At 34.8% G+C, this 24,879-nt stretch overlaps 1 protein-coding gene across 7 annotated transcripts in view; it reads right to left on the bottom strand.

The window, feature by feature from the left end:
- The window catches only part of LOC105304012 (protocadherin-11 X-linked), a 751,649-nt gene that overhangs the window by 402,921 nt on the left and 323,849 nt on the right, over positions 1-24,879 (bottom strand). For 5 of the 7 annotated variants that reach the window (XM_011377909.1, XM_023521954.1, XM_011377910.1 and 2 more), the window contains exon 3: positions 18,609-18,689. The exons of the other annotated variants lie outside the window; for them this stretch is intronic. In XM_011377909.1, coding sequence (XP_011376211.1) covers positions 18,609-18,689 — 81 coding nt within the window. The remainder of the gene's footprint in view (positions 1-18,608; positions 18,690-24,879) is intronic. 7 annotated transcript variants of the gene reach the window in all.

The raw sequence follows: 24,879 nt of genomic DNA, 5'->3' as shown, positions 1-24,879 counted from the left end.
CAAATTCAGTGGAGAGAGAGCAAATGCAGAAGTATTGCTTTCAAATTTGAATATAGATGGAATCACATGGGCAGACCTTAGAGGTACCTTGTGGTCTCCTGCCTCAGTCCCTTTTTCCTTTGGCATTTCAAAAGTAGTCTCTGAATCTCCCATTTGAGTATGACTTAACCACTAGCTTCTCATTTTGAAATAATTAAAATTGATTCATCACTCCCACGTTAAGGCAGCATGAGAGTGAACAGCTCAGGAAGACGGGCCTTTAAGACTAAGACTCAAGCATACATAAGTCGAACCCTCTGTTTCTTCCTTTCTCCCTCTTTAGCCCAGGCATACAGAAACATACATCGGCCTAGAGTATGGGAGCTTATAGTAACTGAGACCAGTGAAATCATTGCCCAGAACATCACCAGCCACAGTACTCCAGAGATCCGAGTGGACTTGTGCCAGCTTGCCAGAGATCTCCTCACCATTGCAACGGCCGGACACCACCTTGGATCAGGATCCTTCCTAGGCAGAGGAGCATACTTAGGCTACAAGGGGGGACCCAGCTGTGGCATATTATCGGCTGAGAAAAGCCTCTTAGGGATAGGACTCTATATTTGTCCTCAAGGACATTACCCAGGGACATCTGGCTGTATAGGTAATATGGGACTTGGATGTGAGGGACAAGGCCAATTTTCTTGTGCTAACTGGGTTGTGAGAACTATTTGCACTATAGCTAATTATAAAAAAATCAGAATGATGATCATATTAGATTAATAAGAGGACCAAGCCCCTCCACATGCTCTCTTGGGTCTTGCAATCCTATCATAATCACCATCAACACTGGTAGCACTGGGGGACAACACTATTGGCTCACAGGACAGACATGGGGTATCAGATTATATAAAACCAGGTATGATTCAGGATTATATTTTACTATACAGGTTAAGGACTCTCCCAGGAAAGCTAACCCTATAGGACCCAACAAACCACTTCTAGTTCTAGGACTACTCCAAAGTCTTACACCTAAGAAAACTTCTGTTTCCAGAGCAACTCCAACTCCAGCTCTAGCCCCTCCAGATAGTAGCCTAACAGCTATTAAACCCCGGGCATTTGACCAGCCACAAACAGAGCCAGAAGGAGCATTAATAACTATGTTAACGACAATATACAAGGTCTTAAATAAGACCACCCTAGACAAAGGACAAGATTGCTGGTTGTGCCTAAACCCAAAACCCCCTTACTATGTCAGGGTAGGAACTCCCCTAAACTTAATTGAGCTCAGCAGCGCATGAGGCTGTGAATGGGAAACTCCCCGACTCACCTTAGGAAGCATACAAGAAGAAGGAACCTGCCTAATTTCAAAGAACTATTCCAAGCTTTTGGCACAGTCATGCTACTTTGATAACTGTAATCGTACTATCAAAGTACCTATCTTAGGGAGTAAATACTATAAGGATCCAAATAATACTTGGTTAGCATATGATAGCAAGCGAGCTCACTGTGCTGCATCCGATCTTTTCAACTCAAGTGAGTCTAATATTTGTATCCTAGTCTTTGTACTCCCCCAAGTGTCCCTTTACAATGGGCCAGAAGGCAGAGTCCACTTCTTCCACCAGGACAGGCTACAGAAACGGGCCATATCAGTCTTAATACACCTTCTTGTAGGACTCGGAATAGCAGGCTCTGCAGTTGTAGATACTACTGCTTTCATCAAGGGAGAAAATGAATTACATGAAATTGGAATACAGATAGATAAGGATATCGAGACCTTAAAAGACACCATCAACAGGCTAGAACTTCAAGTCGATTCACTAGCAGAAGTAGTCCTCCAAAATAGAAGAGGTTTAGATTTATTATTCTTAGAACAAGACGGATTATGTATGGCTCTAAGTGAAACCTGTTGCTTCTATGACAATAACTCTGGAATAATTAGAGAAAGCTTATTACTAGTACAGAAAAAAAAAATAGATGCCAGGAAAAAACAAAGACTAGAATCAGATAACTAGTTTCATAGGATGTTCAATTGGTCGCCATGGCTAACAACCCTCCTATCTGCTGTAGCTAGACCTTTAATCCTCCTCCTCCTCCTGTTAACTTTTGGCCCATGGTTTCTTGATTTATTGTTTAGATATATAAGAAAAAGATTTAATTCTATTAAACTTTTAGTAATACAAAATAGAAGTTATGAGCAAATTCTACATGAAGAATCAAGGATATGATTTTCCACTAAGGCCAGTGGGGAATGTGCTGGCTGGAAAATTACTGCTTGGCTATCGCCCATGGGAACATAACACTAACAATAAGCTTTCTGCTTCTGTGCCCCTGCTTGCACAACCGACCTGTGGGTTGACAGTAAAAAGAAGAAAAATAGACTTGTGTGTTTAAACAGGATGAAGAATGGTGGTTTAGGGCTTAAAAACCCTGTACCTCTACATTTCGGGGCTGCTTGATTTGGGGTTTGCGTATCCCTGGCAGATCCAGCTGGCTGAATAAAGAGTGTGTTTCCTATAACTCACTGATTTCTGGTGGTCTATGTGTGTATCGGGGGCTGGCGGCTACAACAACATAACAGAAGAAATAAAACATGTTTGTTGCCTGTCACATACTTGTATGTTATTATAAGACTAGTATCACTGTTAAGTAGTTAGTCAGACATGAGTGATAGGGTAACGAAGAAACGGGGCCCAGCCTAGAAATCACCCAAAAAACACCCCGTTGGTAGTTAATGAATCCCTCTTGCCTTCTGAGAGACAAAGGACTGGAACACCATAAACCTATAGCTAGTTTAATCTGGCCTCAGACTCATACGCAGAAAGTACTACCCTAACCTGCCCATAACCCCAGCCTCATTATACTATCATAATAACATATTTATGCACAATTTCATGAATCTAATTATAACAGACTGAATTCTGGGGAAGCACATGCACTGTAGGCAAAGTGTTATATGGCAGCCAGCTGTCTGTCAGTTAAGGTAATCTTACTTACTGATCACCTAGGACCTCCCATCACAGCCCAAATATAAACTGACCTCCTCACTTCTGCTTTGTTACAGCCCTCTTCGCTGAGAACCTGCTCCTCCCTTGGAGTGTACTCTATCTTTTATCTTTTCATCTCCCAAATTCTACAGGGCTATACCCTTCCTTAGCATGCCCCACCTTTTCTAAAATATTCTTTTAATAAGTCTTACTTTTTCTAAATCTTGCTGACCTGTAATCCTTTGCTGCATCGGCTGGGAAGAAATGAGGAAACCCTTATGTCATTGGGATTTAGATCTCCCCAAACTGCAACACCACTAGATAATAAGAGTGCATCAAATAACTAATGAGAATTTAATTTTCTTATATATTGTCTTAATCCCCCAAATCTAAGTACCCATATTCTCTGTCTTGCCAGGTTTTAAAGTATTCCCTAAGCATACGTTAGAGAACCAGGGAAACATCATTAACTACTTTGAGGTCACGAGATCATTCAATGTACATTTATTGCTTGAGTATTTCAGGCAGGTTAACAGAAGAAAATATGTTGGATTTTTTAAAACATAAGTTTCAATGTCCAACAAACCAGCAGATATCGAAAAATAAAAATCTAAATCACCATTTTTTGGTTGTAGGTCGATAAGACTACATGCTCTTAAACACTGAGAACACCAAAATGAGAAGGTAATTAAAATGATAATCTTTCAGTAGCAGGTGTAACATAGTTTCCATGTCTCTTTTCAGTCAATTTCTATTTCATTTTATTATGGTATTATTTGTACTGTCTTGTTATAACCGCTTATTTACATGTTTCACTTTCAAGCATACAGTCTTTTTTATAAAATATACATATCTATTTTTTCCGTTTTATGATAGAGCAATGTTCTTGTTAAATGGATATGTTTGTTTCATTTTTGTAAATTATAATGATTAGCAGAATTTTTCTGTAGGCTGCTACTGTATCTTAATAACCTCTGTACTATAGCATCTATGAAAGTATAAAAATAAATGTAAAGCTCCCATGGTCTCAATCATTAAAACCTTCACACACTTACATGTTACTTTCTCTCTCCAAGGAATACAGAGCCTCAGAAATGTAACAATTTGAATTATAGATTAGATTTTTTAAAGAATCACAGTAATACTATTTAAATTTAGGTGGTATTTCTTATTCAAAATAAGGTGTACATCCTCTAAATTATGTTCAAGAGGATGTAAAACAGACTAAACAATCACAAGGAAATTTTATTTCAATGAAAACAGGCTTCTTCGTTCAAAATTAAAAAATAAATAAATAAATAATGTAGGCCAGGAAACCTAACAGCATCAGGATTTTTTTCTTTTCTTTTCTTTTTTTTTTTTTTTAGCATTAGGATTATTTAGCATAACCAGGGGCATTATCTTAGAGAATATATTTCTGAACAGAAAATAAATACAAGTGAATACAGTGACTATAATTTGTTGAAATCTACATCGTTTATAGACCTTGCTACACTAAGTGATATAAGGGGGAAAAAATCCACATGAAGAAGTTAAAACTAGCACATTTCATAGGATCAATGCAGGGATCAGGTGTTACACTTGACAATGAAATAAAAGAAGCAGAGGAAAGCTGGGGAAAAGCCAAGGAGTAGAATTCAAATGCAGGAGTTCTAAGGGCACTCCATGGAGTGAAGCCAATGTTATCCTGGGTCAGTATGTATGACAGAGAAAATAATATATATAGTCACTTGCAAACTTGCAGATGCTTGGCATGTAAATTTTACCTATTCATTATTAAAACTAAATGTGCTCCCAAGTTATATTCACAATGTAGATTAACTGGGGGCATTTATTTGCCTGCTTCAAATATTTGTTCTAAGGATTAAACTTCAAAAAACCAGTCTGCTTGAGAGTTCACCTGTTTTGACCTCTTTATCTCTGAAACTTTATGTACTTTCAGATAAAAGCTCTGAATCAAAATATTGTAAAGGACACAAGAGGGTGTGTGTGTGTGTGTGTGTGTGTGTGTGTGTGTGTGTGTGTGTGATATTCCCAAAAGGTTACTCTGATTTCTTCTAAACTTTGGGTTCAATTAACCTTTCAGTACCTGACAATCAAGAATGTTTTTTGATATTTAACTTGTTTCTCTCATGTATTTGTTCCCCAAAATGTAAGTTCTTAAGGTGAAGCAGGATAATTAGCCTAGGGAAGTTCTCCCCTCCAGGATGCAGCTCTGGAATTTTTACTCAGTCTCTTACTCAGCCCTCTTCTTGTTTTGCTTTCAAGTGTGAGACCCCAGCGTGAAAAATGAGCCAAGGCCAGGATACAAGATAAATGGCCTTGGACCACCTCCTACCCTCCAGGTTGCATGGGAAAGACGCCAAGACTTGGAGGAAGGCTGAATAGCCTTAGGACATCCCCCACCCCTAAGAAAGCAAAAGCCCATAATTTGGACAACTCTGGGCAGACTATCTCTGAGCTGCACACACTTTTCTCTTAAGTGTGTACTTTTGCTTTAATAAACTTGTGCTTTCCTACTTGCTGTTTGTCATGTCCTTGAATTCTTTCTCATGGTATAAGACAAGAACCTGGTCATCAGAGCTCTAGGATCAGGGTCCTTCTTTGGACTCCCACCCTGTCAAGTTCTCTGGCAACAAAGATAATCCAGTTCAATCTGAAATTGATCCAATTTAATTTAAACTTTTTTTTTTTTTTACTGATATTTAGACAACTCTGTTAATCAGGGAATACTATCTTTAGGAAGAAAAAAAAAGTAGAAAGAAACTATTACTTAAAAGAGGAGATCTGGTTTCCAATTCTGCTACTTAGTACTGTTACCGAACTGAAAGAGTTAGTCCACTGGTACTAGTAGAGCCAAACACTAAATATGGAGAATTGCTGTAAGGAAATATTGGCTATTACATTATGAGTGGTGCCACTCAGGGGAATAGGAAGCTAATGCTCAAAAGCCCCTCACTCCCTGATGCAGGGTTTAGGGGCGGGGTTTTAAGAGTTTAGGGGAACAGGTATGTGGAAGCATTGGTGAGGTGAATTTGAATTCTAGGACCTTAGAACCTGGCCATTTATAGTAAGAGGCGTCAGTACTGGATCTTCTTGAACAACAGGCCATTCATTTCTGAAAGGGTGCCAGTGTTCAAGTTCTGGTTATATCCTGGTCCTTTGGTTCTGGGGAAGAGGGGCTGAGTGTGGGTGGGAGGCGAAACTTTGGTTCCGGTTTAGCTAGAGATCAAAGTTGTCTCCTCTGCACATACTTCCACTGCATGAACTGTAGTTTTGGTCTGTTTGTCTCTGAAAAGCAACTCGGTATCTTGTTAAATGGGATAGGAATATTTTGAGCTGTTTCTGTGTGTGTGAGTGCTTAGGAAATAACGATCACTGCTGATTGAGAGTCTGCTGAATACAAAGCACTGTTTTTTTTTTTTTTAATTTTAGCAAATGAATCATTGATCCTAATTCCACTCTCACCATTCTTATCTTTGAATTACATCTCCACTGCCACTATGAACCAGAAATCTTTTCTGATTTCCATTCCCAGTCAAATGTAGTCACTTCTTTTGCATAGTCATAACACATACTTATTCAAACATTTAGTGCCTATTTCTTTCTATCTTATTTTATAGTTAGTGTTGACACTTTTTTTTTCTTACTAGACTGTAAGCTCACAAAGGTAGTAAGTGTCAGAGTTGGAAATCAAGGCCAGTATTTTTATCTTTTTTTTTTCTTTTTCATGGTTATATTGCCAGTATTTGCCTCAATACTTAGCACAAATTAAACACTTAATAAATGCTTTAAAAAAAAATTATTGTGTTAAGTGACAATTAAGCAAGAAAAACAGTACAAACAACTTTCTTTGGAAAATATTAGAGCAAGCAGAAAGAGTGGAGCATATAGTACAAATAATTTATTTACCTTCATTTAGAGCAAAGTGCATTTTGTACAGGTGTAAATTATATCTCCTTCAAAGAGCTAACCCTCAAAGATGCTTTTTGCATTTGACATGTCGTAAAACTCCCTTTCAAACTAACAAGGGAGCTTTTAAAAATTGTTGTAATAGAAAAATATCAATAGAAGCCCAACATGTTTCTATGCTACATATTAACAACAACGCCAACCATCAGCAGTGATGCAAAAGAGAAGAGGAAGAAAGACAATTGCGTTGGTGGAGGACACCCACAGAATTCTCAAATCGCACCCAATTTGCCAGACATAACCATTTTAGATAGAGCGAAGTTAAATGATGTCTAGGGCACATGTTCTGTGATTAAGTACAACTTTTAAGAGATTGTTGCAGTTGTTCATTCAATTATTTTCTTGTAGAAGTGAATATATTAGACACCGTCAATGATCAAAAAAAGTCTACAGTTTTATTTTTGTTTGTTTGTTTAGCATCCTTCTCCCATAAATATTATCTACTACTATCTCCTTAAAGTATCAAGAATACATGCTATGTTGGTTAAGTGACCTCAATGTTGCCTTCAAGTGGCAAAAACCTAAATAAGCATCACTGCCTCAAAGAAGACTCAGCACAGATGTGTGACTGAATATTCATTTTGCCTTAACTCAACATACCTTGATATGATCCTCCTTCAGGATGCCCCATGGTCCATAGGGAAGGAGGTTAGGGGAGGAAGGCAGGGGTGTTGCAGTTCTTATTTCTTACATCAGAAAGCTTAAGATACTTCCTTACAGTAATCATTTTTTTCTTAATACAAAGGACACCTTATACTTATACAATGTAATATATCAATTATATCTCAATAAAGGTGAGAAAAAATAGCCAAAGAGGTTCTCACAGTTATCTCTCATGGTACATATAACATGTTCATTATAGAGGCAGATCACTAAATCTCCTGTGTACCTTTAGTATTCACGCATAGCAAGCAAAGTCCCATTATTTTTGTAAATACACAAAACATAAAAGTAGTTTATTAACAGGCACATTAGAAATAATCTACCACCAAAATTCTTTTCTAGAGCATTTTAAGAGATCAATTGATAGTCTTGAGCAAATTAATTATAGCTGATTTTTTAAATGTAGCTTTAATTAGGATGTCAATTATTGAGGCCTCCAAGCAACAAAGTTTATTTGATCGTGTTCCAGATTTAGCCTCACGTACCAAAAACACTGATGAAATTCTGAAGAGCAGCAGTGCAGATGGATGGAAAGGAAAATAGTTAGCTTTGCTTCTTGGGTCTCTGTTCTATTAAGTCCTAACATTTGACCTGTCGCTAAAGAAGGGCAAAGTTTAATGAATTAGTTATTCTAGAGGCTAAGTAATCTTCCTCTTTAGAGACTTTGAACTAAAAATGCCCCTATGTGAGATAACATAGGTTTAAGGATAGGGCAAAATGGACTTTTTTGAAAATGAATGGATAAAGAAATACATAAAACTGCATTAAATTATAAAACACTGATTTATGGCCTGGAGCGTAATAGGTGAAACAGTATACATATAAATTTAAATATATATTAATATATCATATAATTAACATTTATTAAATATTTACTATGTGCTGGATATTGTCCTAAGTACTTTATATAGGTTATGTATATAATTCACATCAATTCTTGATGAATGAGGTATATTATTATTGTCATGACAAATGATAGAAATAAAATGCAGAGCTATTATAGTTTGGTGAGGATTACATAGCTAGTCAGTGACAATGCTAGTATTTAAACAAAGAATTATCTGACTCTAAAATGCAAGCTCTTACCCAATATGATACATAATCTCTTCAAGAAAAGTGTATATGAATACCAGTGTTTAGGTGCCTGGCACTGAAGAGCACTTAGTGAATGCAAGATTCAAGATACTATACTAAGTGTAGAGTCATGAGTTGAAAACCATCCCTGCTCTCAAAAAACTAACATTGTGGTGGGAGAATAAGATATGGGCATGAATATTTGAAATGTAAGAGTGTGCATGATAAAACTTTGAGAAGTATAGACACAGTGCTATAGGAGCTCAGAGAATGGAGAAATAATAGGTAGTTGGATGGGTTGAAAAGTATTTCACATGAAAGCTTAAAAGATGAATACTCTGCCAATGGTTAAGCACAGGTGGAGATAGGGAAGGAGCATTATTTGAAAAGGAAAAGTTATATACAAATAAGTGAGAATGAAAGAATAAGGACATTGAAGGAAAAGCAAGGAGTCTAGTTTGATTGGAACATAAGTATATATTAATCAATTAACCAGAAAGAAAAGTGTAGAAAGATCAAGAAGAAAGTGTGGGCCAAAACATGGAGAAGTGTGACTGCAACTACATTTCTTTCAATAAGTAATGGGAGACAGCTGGAGCTTTTTAATGGTAGGACCATCCATAATCAGTGTTGAAATTTAAAAATGAAAAATATGGTAGCTGCCTGAGAATGGACTGATAGCAGAAATTTAGGAGAGGGGAAAGAGATGAAATTTTACAACAGTAGTCCAGGAGATGCGTTTTTTCCAGCCTTACTGTAAAGAATATGAAGATGAAATTTAAGGAAACTCATTCTTGTGAATTCTTTTTAAGATACCTCAAACCTGACAAAAGGTCTTCGCAGAAGCATGGTGAGAGTTTCAATATCAGTAGTGAAGGGAAATAGAGTTTTGCCACAAATCGATATCCCCAAAATATGACTTTTTGGGGATATCGATTTGTTTAAGCTGGTTGTTTTTTAGAAAAACAAAAGACTCAAGAAGATCTTTTACCTCCCCAGTACCTGCCTAAAAGAATTCAGATAAAGAAAAGTTGCTCCAGAAAGGGAGTTATCATCATAGATAACTATATTTTAATATGAATTGTGGCAGACAGGAAAGAACATGCAATAGGTGTTTGTTAAATTCCCCTCTGTGTCCCACTGTTTCTGGGTGGCTGGACAAAAATTTGTTTACTAAATGTTTGCTTTTTCTCATCTACCTGTGAATTGCCTACCTTTCCTCTGAAATCCAAACCATTACCTTTCTTTCTCCTAAGTTCAAGATGGTATATAAGTCTCAACTGCCCAATTTGTCCTGGGATACCCCCATATGTACATACATAATAAATTTGGTTTGTTTCTCCTGTTAACCTGTCTCATATCAATTTTATTATTAGATCAACCAGAAGAACCTAGAAGGGTAGAAGAAAAATTTATTTTTCTTCTCTTATAGCAGAAAATCTTCATTCGCCCTACTCTTTTTTCAATAACTTCAGTTAACTAAAAAAGAGCTCTGTATCATAGGAAAGGGTGGAAAATTACAGAGGGATGAGGATGCTCTACAATGTATGCTAAGAGGAATTATCAGGAGGAAATAGCAGGAGAGGATAAGGACTATCTACTACAAGGTCAAAGAAAACAGAAAACAAAACAGAAAAAGAAAATTTTTAAAGTTTTAGAAGCATGAAACCTGCTAAATTGTTCTATCATTGCTTTTCTGACTTTTGGGCCCTAACATTTAGAGCAATTTGACATTGCTGTACATGAGACAGAATGTCTTCTAAAACAAACAAGTCCCAAAATGACAGATTTACTATTTAGATTGTTATCTGCCAAAATCATGAAGTGAAAATTCCAAATCACACTAAGAAACTTCCTGCTATTATATGTATAGTTGGCAGAATGTGAAAGCCAATTCTACCTTGGGCCTGAACTGATCTGTACCATATCTGGGAGTACTTTAAGATGCCCAGAAATCACACTACCTAAGTGCAGAATTTAATGTGCTAGGATGATCCATAGGCATCTGCATGTCCATATTTACTAGTGCCAATTTCATTTGCCCAACTCATATGCCTGGAATCTTACTCGCTTCTTGTTTTACCTTTCAATTTTTAGTTGGGATTGGAGAACAAAAAAAAAAAAAAAAAGAAATTAGATATCTACTTATTGAACATCCACTATGTGCTTGCTTTAGAATGTATTACATTAGCCCTCAGAGCAATTATATGACAATTATATAAATATCCCCATATCACAGATATAGAAACAAATTCAAATACTTTATCACTGGTCCCAGACTTCACATATAGTTAATATGAGAGCCATTGGTTGGAGTCTTACTACAAAGAGAACCCAATAATATGGTTGCCTGACCATGAATATCAGTACTGCTTAAATATCTTTTCTACAGAATCCCTTATACCAGTTCAGGACCTTTGGCTTCTGCAAGTTAATTCAAATTTATTATATTCCCCCTTGGGAATTCTAACTCGCTTGGCTGACAACTTTCCTTTGAGGATCATATCTTTAGCCTGAATGGTACCCCAGCTTTAGACCCACCTATTCCTGATGTATATTTCCCTCTCATGTGGCCTACATTTAATTCCCAGTGTGCTTTACTTGTGAGCTAACATGATAAACCAAGTGATAAGCTTTTAGCACTTGGATTTCAATGCCATTAAAAAGGGTTCATTTGTGATTATAAACACAATTTGTTTTGCTTGGGTGCTAGGCATTGATAGAGGACTCATGCAGGCTGACAAATTATAATCCAAACTCTGTGTAAAGAAATGATTCATATGACAAAAGTATATTCATCTTTGATGTCTTCTTTATATCTTGAAAACTGAGAATCTATATTTTATTCATTGAAATTATTATTGTACCAAATGTTATTTAAAGTTTATATGTGTTTCCTACTTTAAAGCCTATAGTAAATAATCAATAGATATTAACATCATAGTTAGGAAATTCTTTTCAAAATTGTTTGGTAATATTTTATTGTCCAAGAGCTCCAGAGGAATGGTCCCCATCTGTTGAAGCGTGCATTTTTCAGTTGTAGATGCTCATAGGCTTTTTATCTGTAGACACAAATCTACTATGCTTCCAAGATTCACTAATGTGCTGTGGGAATTAGTGGAATGGTAGGTCACACTTGGGATGCATATTCACTGAAGAGACATTCTTTATTGTGGGGGCTGTTTTTTTTTTTTTTTTTTAATTCCCACCTTTTAATAATCGGTTCTTCTAGCTGGGCTAATAATCCAATAAACAAAGACAAATTAACAGGAGAAAAACAACAAAGTTTATTATGGCTGTACATGCTAGGGGTATCATTGGATATGAGACCCCAGACACATCAAGCAGTTGGAATTTATATGCCACTATGAACAAAAGAGAAAAGGGCAGGGGCCTGAGCTTTCAAAGGAAATAGGCAATTACAGACAGCTGAGGAAAAGCAGAACACACATGGCAGTCAAATTCCTGCCAGGCAACCCAGAAACAATAGGATATAGAGGAGATCTAGTTAACAGGCTCCTGCTTGGAGCCTCTCTATTTACCAAACTAAGGTGAATATGTTAACATTCCTTTCTTGAAGCACGCCTTTCCATTTGACTCTTGTAAGAAGGAAAGGAGGAAGGTCAAAGGTTCTTTCTGATTCTTTTATTTCTTAATAGCCAGCTTAAAATGAATATCCCAAAAGGCACAGTTCTGAGGTGGCAAAATTTTGGTCCCCTTCATTATGAATATTACTACGAATGGGGGGCAATGTATGATTGGGGAAAGATAATGAACTTTGGAATCAAAACATGTATGTTTGAATTCCCCATCTGACACTTGCAAGCTATGCAACCTTAGGCACATTATTTAACCTCTCCGAGCCTCAATTTTCTCATCTTAAAAAAGGGGATATTAATAGCTAGATACACCTCAACAAAACTGATATAAGGACTGAAGAAAAGGAAATCATTACTGTAGAGAACCTAGTATGATGCCTTTAGTAGTCACTTAACAATAAAATTTATTAATGATTAAAAGTAAAGTATAGCACTAAAGGTCAAAGACAATGGCTAAATCTTAGGACTCCAGTCAGAAAACAATGTTGAGTATTTTCCATTTGTCTAAAAATAAAACCCTACACTTATATACGATGTCATATCAGAGCATGTTGATTTTTTTTAATTAGGCTTTCTATTGTGCAAAAAAATTATATCTAAACTTGACTTGACATTTTAAAGCCTTCCACAACATAACCTTTGAAGACAAAAATAACTCTCAAAAGTTCCCAGGTTAAGGTTTGAAAAAATTCTGATCTCAGATCCCTCCATGATAATAGTTAGCTTACATTCTCATAGAACATACACTTTCTCCTACAACATAGAAAAATCACAACAACAACAGCAAAAATAAACACATCCTGAATTTTGAGCCAAAATATAAATGTTTTGGGCTCTCATAAAAACATGAATTATGAAGTGTGGGTTTCCAAAACTATTTTTTTTAAATAAGTGTATATCTTAAAAGCATTAACAAAACTATCGTTTGAGTAAAACTGGGGCGGGCAACTAAAGGAAGTTGATGATATGTGCACTTTGCAAACTATTATGTGGTTTCATGACCCCAATGAATTTTTTTCAAGATATTTTTGTTGCTAAAGAAGAAACATCAAGTGTCCCACCCAGTAGACATAGGCACGCATTGAAATCACACAAAATGTTTCCTAAGTGTAGTCTAACATTTGATAATTCAATTGTTACGCACAGTTTAGAAAGGTCATTTTCTTGACTTCTCTGTTTTTTTTTTTTTTTCCTTGCAAGAGAAGCAAAGACATTGGCATTGGCTCTTAACCTGAGCATCAAAACTTCCTTTAAAGTTGTTTTATTTAAAAACAAAACAAAACAAAACAAAACAAAAACTCTCAAACTTGTGTGACTTGCTCTGTCAGGATTGTATGCCATTTAGAATATAAAAGAATTATAAGAGCTGATTTTACTTTGTGAAAACTGATTAGCCAAACCTCTGTGGACTTCTTAATTGTGCTATGGTAAAATATAAGATTAGCATAGCAATTCCTTCATCAAATGAATTTACTGTTAACATATTGAATTAGTGATTCTGTTAGCTGCTATTCCAAGATAACAAGATAATTCTTTAAAACTGTGGGAATTCTCTCATTTTATTACTGTTAATTAGCCTTTCTCATCCTGAAGAAAGATTTTCATTAAGGATTATCATAGTAAATTTAATACTTCTAAAAACTGCATTTTTCTGCTTGGTTCAATATCTCATATTCTTTATGGTGTGCATGTCTTATTGTTCTTTCATTTTCACTCCAACATCATAAAGAGGTCATCTTAATTTATCATATGCAAATATGTGCAAGTGTTCTAGCAGAATAGAAAATTGTGTTAGTTTAACACCAGAAAGAGACTCATTTTAAAGTATTTCTTATCCTAGGGACCACCTTCTATTTTTCCTGTTCACTCTTGATGAGAAATTATCATAAAATTAAGAAAAGGGGCTTTGAAGCCAGACCAAGAGAGTTGCATCCCATCTTTGATACTTGCTAGCATCTCTCTATGCCCCAACTTCCTCATCTGTAAAACAGGGTTAAAAATACTAACAGGTATCATAATAGGTTTGTAATGAGAATTAAATGAGTTAATATTTTAATTGCTTAGGAGACTACCTGATACATAGTAAGTTTATATAAGTTATGTTAAGTAAAATCTATTGCCACATATAACTACCATCATCTTTTCAAAGGAAAATTTGATTCTACTCTCCTTATTTCTCTTGTATCACTTCAATGTTTGCACTATTTTATTTTCTTTCTGTGCCACAGGTCAACTATGTTCTTTTTGGGAGACATATGAACCACTATCTGTGGATGTTAAAATTTGGAGAATTAATGTCAAGCAATAGGTCCATTCCCCACCCTCATACATTCTACAGCAGTTGCCTAATACTATTGTTCTGAGCTACTTATTTCTCAATGAATATAAGTCATAATTACAAAATATCTGTATTAAATTAAGTACAATGGTAGTCAAGTTAGAGTCTATATTCATAATCAGACTGTCGTCTGATGAATTTTTAGTAGAAGAATTTTTTTCACAAGCAAATAAGTTGCTATTAAAAGTCATAAAAAAATGAAAAGACCCAAAACAATATCCTAGCTTTATTTTGTTCCAAGTTTTTGAAAGAATATTATTCAGTTTTAGATTTGCTATCTCACTGAGCATTGTAATTACTAAGAATCTGGAACAAGGAAGCAGGAGTGGGAAGAGTTTATTATGTAAGGGGAAAAGATAGAGTCATTATAAATTGGTTAATTACAAAAAAAAAAATAAGAATTCCAAGCCAACTAGGATAGGTACACAAGCTGTGAAGAGCTGGTTAAGGGGGAGCAGACTTTGTTACCCCAAACCATGCCTTTTTTGGATATTGATTATTTTAAGCTGGTTATTTTTAAGAAATAAGACACAAGAAGAACCTTTATCTCCCCCTTACCCACCTAAAGAAATTCATATAGAAAAATCTGCTCTAGGAAGGGAGCTATCTTGTTAGTTATCTATATTTTAATATGCAGTAAGTGTGGAAGGCAGGGAGGAACCTAGGACAGTCTGTTAGACTCTTTTATGTGTCTCATTTTTTTCTGGGTAACTCAGAAAGAATTTGTTTACCAAATGTTTGATCTTTCTCATCTGCATACGAATTACCTACCTTCCCTTTGAAGTCCAAACCACTACCTCCTTAGTCCTTAATGGCAAATAAAACCTCAACTGTTCAATTTATCCTAGGTCCCTTATTCTTACACAACTCCTGTATGTACATATGTAATTAAATATGATTTTCTTCTGTTAATCTGTCTCATGTCAATTTGATTATTAGACAAGCTAGAAGAAATAAAATAAAAAAGAGGGAAAAATTTTCCCCTCCCTCCCATGATCAGCCACCATTTCTGAGTAACTCTATTTCTCCTAAGAACTCTGCAGATTCTAGGATGTTAGGTACAGTGAATGTTTATGACTTCAGTGGTTCCTGCACATTTAAAAGGTGTTCTGGATGATTTGATTTATTTTCTAATGTTATTTAAAACTCATGTTAATTTTTTAAAATCTAACTAACTCAGAACATTAAGATACGTACCCTACCTGTGAACGTACTACCGCATCATTTCTAATAGCCAAGAACTATAATCAGTCTAACTGTTCATCAAAGTTAAAAGAGATAAATGGTGTTATAGTGGATATTATATAGCAATGAGAATAAGCAAACTATTCTATGTGCAATAAAATGAATGAATCTCATAAACATAATGTTCGAAACAAAAAATATTTTCTAAAGATTCTAACAAAAATGCTAAAGGACTTACAAGGATATTTCTTATAAGAAATGAACAATTCACTTTTATTTTCTTTACTCAAGGACTAAGTTGACCTCTGATTTCATGGTTCATAAGTTACTTTAATTATCTGAATAGTTGGCTTTTACAAGTAAGAACCATTCTGTTTTATGGGACACCATTATTACATTTTCCCATTAAAAAAATAAACTCTCAAAATCACTATCTGTATCATGAATTTTAATTAATTCGCACCTAAATGGTTGAGGAGAGCATTATCAAAAAGTTTAAAGAACAGAAATTATTTTTTTTTCAAGTTACACTCTAGTTTACATAGTTTCTACATTTCTATTTTCAGATTATTTCTTTTTACATCCCTTAAATGAATATTGATTATCTCGCTAAATATGCGATATTTTATAAGGAACTATAAAAGCTTATTTACAAAACAAATATTTCCTTTAAACTTTCAGAGGCAAGCATAATGTTTATCAAAAAGTCTTTATCTACATCATATGCATAGTAATGGTATACAGTGTAACCCACCACTTTGATGTATCTTAAATTTCAGTTGAAATCTCAGGCATTAAGGACAATTAAAGTTGTCAGATACTTAAAAGACTTACCTAATAAAAGAGCCTCAAGTAAAAAGCACCCACTATGTAAGAAACAATTGTATCTCTAACAAGATTTTAAGTTCATAAACCAGTAAAAGAATCAGTAATTGATAAGAAACTAGTAGACTTAATTATGCTGCACTTAGTAGAATACAATCAGAAGTAAACTGACTAGCTAAAAAATATTGTTGATAGATTATGTTCTCATTCACAGAGGAAGGGTGTCACATAACAATGCTTAATTCCATCTGACGTTTATTTATTCCAGGCATACCTCATATAACACTAGTAGTTGAAATTTTTGGACATTTAAGTACATATTTTAAAATTGTGTACCTTTCTTTAAAATTGCTATCATGTAAATTATAATAGCTTCTTAATCAAGAATACAGATGTAAATTATATCACTTCGTATTCCATATCCTCACTACTTTTCTTGAGACTGAATCAGAGGCACAAGACTTGAAAGTCAGTTTAAAGTTTGGCAAAAATTCACTAATTCAAACTTGAAGAATTTAAAACTTGTAACCATTTGGAAAGTTTTTGGGTTTATTTAATTTATTTAATTAATCATTTCTGGGTTTATTGAATTTATTTATTTAATCATTTCTTCCCATAGTGCATTTATTAATTCTGTAACTTTTCCCAAAAAGCATAAATTAACTCTGTAAAATATTGTAGAATATTATTACAGAACACATGACTTTTATGAATTTCAGAAGCACACATGAAATAATAAATAATAAACAAATGTGATATTCTTTTCATTTTGTTTGGGTTGTTTTTCTAATACATATATATCTATGTGTATACATAGATATATACACATAGATATGTATTTATTTATCTATAATTTCTAAAACTATATCCTTTGGGCAAATAAAAGGCATTTGAAAATGACTGGGTAGAGTATAATTTGTTGTTCATAGTTTGACACTCAAGGAGTCAGATTCAGAACTTTTAACTTATTAACAACTTTAAGTTAATCAGCCACAGAATAACAAATAACATATGAAGGTTTAGACAATTGTCTTTTCACTCCATATTTAAAGTCTCCTTAAGGCCTTTACTGAGAAAACAAATTTGATTGTATTTGTGAGGCACATTTTGAGCTGCCTTGAACTGATGTGTTTTAATGAGATTTTACTACAAGTTGCCAAATTAGCATAAAAATGCCTTATACTGTTAAAAAAACAGAATTCAACCAAGTAAATTTTAAAATCTAGTTGGCTTTATTAAGTGATTCATGAATCATACAGCATCTCATCTAACAAGTGAAAGGCTCTCTAAGGGGTTTTACAAAGTGGGAAGTTTTTACAGGAAAAAAAGTATGGAGCAAGGGAGTATTAATAAAAGTAAAGAATTATTTTTGGTCTGGGAAACCTTTTCTTTGGGGGAAGAAAAGGGAAAGGGTTTTAATCATGCAGATAGTCTCTTCCTTCATTGGGGGATAGAAGGGACCCATGCCGAAAGATTACTTTACAGGTGCTTGACTAGAAAATTCCAGACTAGTTAATTGAGATTGTTTCTGGGAGAGGCTGAAATTGTAATTAGATCAGGTATTAATTCTAAGTTTGGTACCATGAGCCTTTAGCACAAATTATGCCATTTTGGGTCTTCGTTTTTCCTTTAACAATGTTAAACCTTACACTTAAGCCATATCCTGAAACAACAGTTCTCAATTTTTTTTTTTTGATCCATGATCTCAAAACTAGATTTAAACCTCAATCAAATAGACAATCATTTAGAAGATACTTTTTGAGGAATGTGTGTACCTTATCCAACAAATAAACTAACCTCACTATTATTATTAAACTATACTAGAAAGAAATACATATTTACTATTTCATTGTTACATTAGAATCCAGCACAAAACCACCCAAAGAAACTTCATGGAACAAATTGAGAAACACAACTTAAGAATTTACCTCATACATTCATAAAAATCAAAGAGAATAAAGAGGAAAGATCAAGTGTTTCCCTACCTACCTGTGGTTGAGGATGCATCCAGATTTCCACAGTTGTTGCCTCTTTCATGGGAGTGTGAGATCTTACAACCTCCTTCATTGGCTTTAGAAGAGAAAAAAATAGAATTTTTTAAGTGGTAAATAAAACAGTGCCTGGGTAAATATCTTTTTCTAGACATCATAGCTATTGAGCATTTCTAATGTGATAGGCACAGCTCTAGGTACTGGGAATAAAAAAGTAAAACAATTTTTTCTCATTGAGTTTACATTCTAGTGTTACCTTTATGAGTTCCATTAACTATATAAATGGAATTATAAAGGACAATTTAAAATATTTAAATGACTGAAATTAAGCTAGTGTAACGATGCAAATCTTTACTTCTTTAAAACGACTTTTTCTCTTCTTTCCCCTTGATTCAAACTGGCCTTGGGCTCACTTGCATCTTTTCTTATCCTTCTGCAAACTGCATGACCATTCCCTCAATCATTATTAAGCCTTAAGGTCACCATCAAATGGTCTCAGGAACAAAGCCTTAGGTCTGTTGACTGCAGAAACAGAGTTTCCTTCAAACTAAAGATAACATTTTGCAGCTTCACACTCATGAAGGAAGATGGACCCTACCAGCATCCTCACGAAACCAGACAGAACGACACCATGATTGACATCAGGACCTGATGCAATGATCAATGGCTTCCTACCCTAGCCCTGATCAATCAGTAGAGCTCACAACCCCAATTCCTTTAGTTATTAATGAGTTTTCTCCTATCTAATCTATCCCCTAAAGGCCATCGGAGAGCCAGGTCTTTGAGCCCTAACTCACCTGTGTTCTCTGGGCTTGGTGTCATTTCCTTAAATAAACTTCTACATTTTTTGCTGCAAACTTCTGTTCATGTGTCTTTTGGCTATTGACTTGTGCAGGCAAAATGAACCCTTTGAGTTTGATAACACTGGAGGGGTTTTCAGTTCAATGCTTTCACAACCCAATGATTCAATAGCTTGCATTGAATTCGCAGTTGTCTGATGTCAAAATCTACCCTGTGTGTGACACTGTTAGGTAACTAGTCAGATGTGAGTGACAAGGGGGAACAAAGGAATAGGGGCCCATGCTAGAGACCACCCAAAAAACACCCCAATGATCAAAGTTATAACAGCTAAGTGTCAATCAAAATGACCTCACTCTCCAATCACCTAGGAATACCTTTGGAACCACCCATTATGGCCCAAATATAAGGCAGACATTCCCATTTCTGGGTCCTTTTTGCCCTCAGGTCTCCTCTCCCTTTTTGCCCTTTTGGGTTCTCTCTCTCTTTTTGGTGGACTTTTGTGGACTGTTTGCCTTTTTGTAGCCATTCTGACCCCTTTGCGTTGGTTATGGTGCTGGGACAATGTGCCTCCTTGGGGCATTATTTGTCTTTCTAAAACATTTTTAATCAAACTATTGAATCTCAATGACCTGTGATTCTTCACTGCATCATTTGAGGAAGAATCGAGGAAAAATGTTAACTACATGTCTGCTCCGTTGTTATCCCTCTCCCACACCCTTACTATTAGGGCAACAACAAACTCTGATCAGCCCCAACGGTGACATCACCACACCACAAATTTGCTATAATACAAAGATATTTAATAGATGTCATAAATGCTAATAAATTTATGAACTAATACACAAATCTTAAGCTACCAACCCAGAATAATTATCAAGTTCTTGAAAATATGATGTCTGTATCCATTTAATTTTCCTCAAGACATAGAATACATTCTGTTTTTAAAATATTGAATCTATACTGTACACATTTCTTACATATGTGATTTTAAAATATGGAGTAAAGGATTTAATATCATTTAATCTATAAAAGCAAGATATTTTTCAAGAGAGCTAAGAAAATCCAACTCAGAGATTGTTAAGTTTTGTTGCTGTAATAGCAGAGTTAAGTAGTGACAGAGATCTTATGTCTCTCAGGATTTCATATTGCTGTTCGATGTACTGCAAATTATAGTTATGCAGGATATTGAAGAAGAGAAGAATTTACTACCCCAAAATTTGTCTCTTTAACATAGGAATTCTTTTAGGTTGATTATTTTTAAGAAACCCTAGACTAAGAAAAAACACTGAAAACTGTAGAAGTTAACCTAATGCAAGGATGTTTACATTTTAAGAGGAAAATCTTTTGTAAGGGTGTCTCCCTCTCTGTACCAGTAACAGAAGAATGACTAAATCTCTAGAAACTCTATTTTATGGAGAAGGCTATGGACCTAAATCTGCATAACAACTAACCCTTGTTTAATATGCTTTTTCTGAGAGACTCCCATGACTGGATCCCCACCCCCCAACCTCCAACATCTTCTTTGGTCTTTAGATAAAGATAATATTTAAGTTGATTGCTTGGGCCATTTCAGAGAGTTACTTAGTTTTTTTTTTTGGGGGGGGGGCGTATTTCTCATGTGTACAGGAGATATACCAGTTATTAAACTTCCGTTTTTCTCCTCTTAATCTGTCTTTTATTATATAGGGTCTCAGCCAAGAACCTATAAATGCAGAGGGAAAATTATATTTTTCCCTCACATAGTTGAGCGCCCTATATGCACATATAGCCTTGCTATCATAGATTGTTTTCTTTATTTTTACTACCAATGCATGCCCATTATGTCAAATCAAGAAAAGAAGAGACTGTCAGATTTCACACACCACACTTTTAAGGCCCAGTTGAGCAAGAATTATTTTATTATCAAGTTAAATAGCAAATTGTATTTATTATGTAAAGACACTATGCCCATAACAGAAAGAATACAATACACATTGATATTACCAGACCAAGCGCTCATTACAATCTTCTAACTTATAGGAAAGCAACAGTCAGAAGAATTAGAAAATTAAAATGGAGCATATTATCACAGCAGAATTTCTTTACAAAAAGTTTTTAAAAAAGGAAATAAGGCTGTGACCAAAGTATGTCTGTGAATGACTCATTTGTTAGCCATGCAGAGAAAACCACTTACTGATGATTTGAGTTAATTAAATTATGTTTGCTTACAACAGCCAAATAAAATGGGTCTAGAGAAAATAAACTTAAGACGATTAGCCTTTCAGCAAGTACAGTTACTCAAAAAGTTGAAGACATTGAGAGCTACATCAATAGTGATTTTTTTAAAAGGCAAATGATTTTGAGTGTGTTTCCTTGTCTTTTTCATGAGTTAACAGATGTTACCAACAAAGCTTAGTTGCTGTCAATTACTTGAGGAAGCAATGCTAATTTTGAAGTGATTAAAGAATTCTCTATGAGTAGGGTAGGATAGGGTAGGGTAGGATAGGATGGAGTAGGATAGGATAGGATAGAAAGGATAGGATAGGATAGGATAGGATAGGATGGGATGGGATGGGATGGGATGGGATGGGATGGGATGGGATGGGATGGGATGGGATGGGATGGGTTGGGATGGGATAGGATGAGATAGGATAGGATAGGATAGCCTATGTGGAACAGAACAGGCAAGAATATTTTCAAAGAAGTTGAAAAAATACTAATTTAGTAAAATCTGAAATGGGATCTGCTAAGAAGCATTACATCTAATGATGAATAAAATATATGTAGCACAGAAAAAAATCAGTTGGACAAATTTACAAGGTGTGGCGAAGTGTGAGATATTCAAAACCTAAGATTATTTATTGTATTATACATCAGCAGGTGCTTTGTGGAAAATATTTGTTTCTATCATGTGTTATTGAACTTTACTCACTATTGTTAGTGGAACCATTGTCATTCTGTGAAATTTTGTCAAAAATACAGCTGAATATCCTGACTTGCCCTACCACACAGCAGTTGGATAGCTTAGCTGTAGCAAAGTTTTATTGAGATTTTTTGTGCTCAGAGCCAAGAATGAAATTTTGCTGAATGAGAAAAAGCACCCTTGACCACTCTTATGGAACACTGAATTACTTTTGAAATCAGTGTTTGCTATAGACTTGATAATGTATCTTAAAATCAACATAATATTATAAGATAAAAAAGGTACTTATATGTAAAACATATACTGCAGTAAATTCATTTTGAAGATAATTAAAATTGTTTGAATCACAAGTAATGTCAAGTTATTTTATACACTCTAGCACTATAGAAGTTAAAATAAGAAGCACAATCTCCATCCCCACATGAATTTGCAATGGGTTGCAACAAATATGCAATTGAGGAGCTTTGACTTAACTTTCAATTAGAATTGATTAATCTTCAATGTAATGGCAGGTTAAATGGCAAATACAAAGAATCTAATAGGATTCTTTATATGCTTACCAAGACATAGATATGTTGACCTAAAACTATATGCTTGTGCATTGATATAAGTTTTTGGCAGTACCTATCGTGTGTAAAAAGACATTTTCAGAGATCAGATACAAAGATCCATTTATCTCATGAGTAAGTCTGTGTTATATAAAATTTGATTATTTAAATATGATCAATTGAGATTTTGTGATTTTTTTTGTTATGTAAATACCTATTCTGACCTTCTGCAGAAAAAGTTTACTGATCTCTGATCTAGAGGGAAAGGAAAGACAGACTAATAACAATGATTTGATAGACAAATGTATGAAATAAGTAAAGTGTGGTAGATTTTAGATGCAAAGAGTGAAGAGGAAATTTTTTTTGGCAGAGAGAACAGTATAGTCCAAGACAGGGAAACCCAGGATGTAGTCGGTATGACTGGAGTGCTAGGAAGATGTAGCTTAATGACGGGACAAATAAATGAGACAGTGATTTAAGCACATACTCTTGTTGAACTTGCAAAGTTAGCTAATGATTTTATAGTTTACAATATGCAAAGTAGAAACACTGAAATGTAAGTGAGCAAGGTGTTGGGTGCTACAGGAATTTCTAAGCAGATTTGTGCTCAGGTCTCAGATTTAACTTTATTTTTAAACCAAGTCTATTAGAGTTGCATTTCTCATGCACATGTTAAGCATCTGATTTAAACATTATCTGTCAACTGTGAGTGGTTTTATGTCTGTGTGTGTCGCCTTCTGTCAAATGTATAATGTCACATTCAAATGCCCTTTGAATTAATTAAAGATGATATTTTAGGTGGTTAAATATTCAAAGCTATGTGGATGTATTTTGTCCATTTAAATTTGGCAACTAAACATCTCTATTGTATAATATACTTCAATATTGTAGGAGTTCAGAATGAGTCACCCCAAGATGTGTCTCTTAGGTATGCAGATTATTTTGAGCTAAAAGTAACCAATACCCTGCAGGCTCAAGAGAAATTTCAGCTCCTCCTTAACTACCTAGAAAAATTTAAATGAAGGGTCTTGCCCGTAATAAGATATTACTAGAGATAACCCTCTTGATCTATCTATAGGGCAGGGCAAAATACTAAATACTGAACCTCTTCTCTTATCACGTTGCAATAATCCTCTAAAGTCTCATGGTGTCTTACCTCATCTTTAGCTCAGAATGACATATATGTATATATACATGTAATTTTCCCTTTCTGTCTCTGAACTTCTCATGTATGTGGGGTTCCATGTGTCTGCATGTATTAAATTTGGTTATTTTCTCTTGTTAATCTGTCTCATATAGATTTAATTATTGGACCAGCCAAAAAAACCTAGGATGATAAAGAAAAGTTTCTTCTCCCTCTACAATATTCAAATATTAGGAGCAGTTTATTTAATTTTGTTTCATTCAAAAATAACAACTTAAAGGTAAAATAACAGTCCCATCCCTGACAATGTTCTTCCCATTACTCCTCCTTCTTCTACCAAACCCCACAGACATAAGACTAATAGCTAGAAAATTGTCTAATATACAGAACTGCTGAGGATTAATTATCATGCAAGTGAGAGAAATGACAGTTCTAGGAAATATTAGTGCTCAAAAACATCTATGCTTGACTTTTTTAAGAAAATGAAATATGGTTCATCAGTGACACCTGAGGAATAAAACGAAGATTTGCATTTCTGTTTCCTTACATGCACCATGTACTGAACTAAACTGTTATCTTCCCTTTTATGGAATCAGATGTCAAGCTGTCAAGAAAAGAGTAAAGTATTTTATAATAATCACAGTCTTTACCGATTTAAGCCTCATTTTAATCCAGTTCATATTAAGACAGTGCTCAATGCTGAAAAGTGAGAAGTGTGTCTCACCATTTTGAAAAGTGTCACTGGCATTATTGCTAAAAAAAAAAAAAAAATACTTTCCGAAAAGTGCCAGAATGGAAAGTGTTCCTAACCTAACACAAGACATTTAAAAAAAAAAAAAAAAATACTTCCAAGTGAAGGATGGATACATGTTAG

The sequence above is a fragment of the Pteropus vampyrus genome, unplaced genomic scaffold (genome assembly GCF_000151845.1).
Source record: "Pteropus vampyrus isolate Shadow unplaced genomic scaffold, Pvam_2.0 Scaffold325, whole genome shotgun sequence".
Taxonomy (NCBI): domain Eukaryota; kingdom Metazoa; phylum Chordata; class Mammalia; order Chiroptera; family Pteropodidae; genus Pteropus; species Pteropus vampyrus.
Note: the sequence above shows the minus strand (reverse complement) of the source record. Positions and strands in the feature narration are given on the sequence as shown.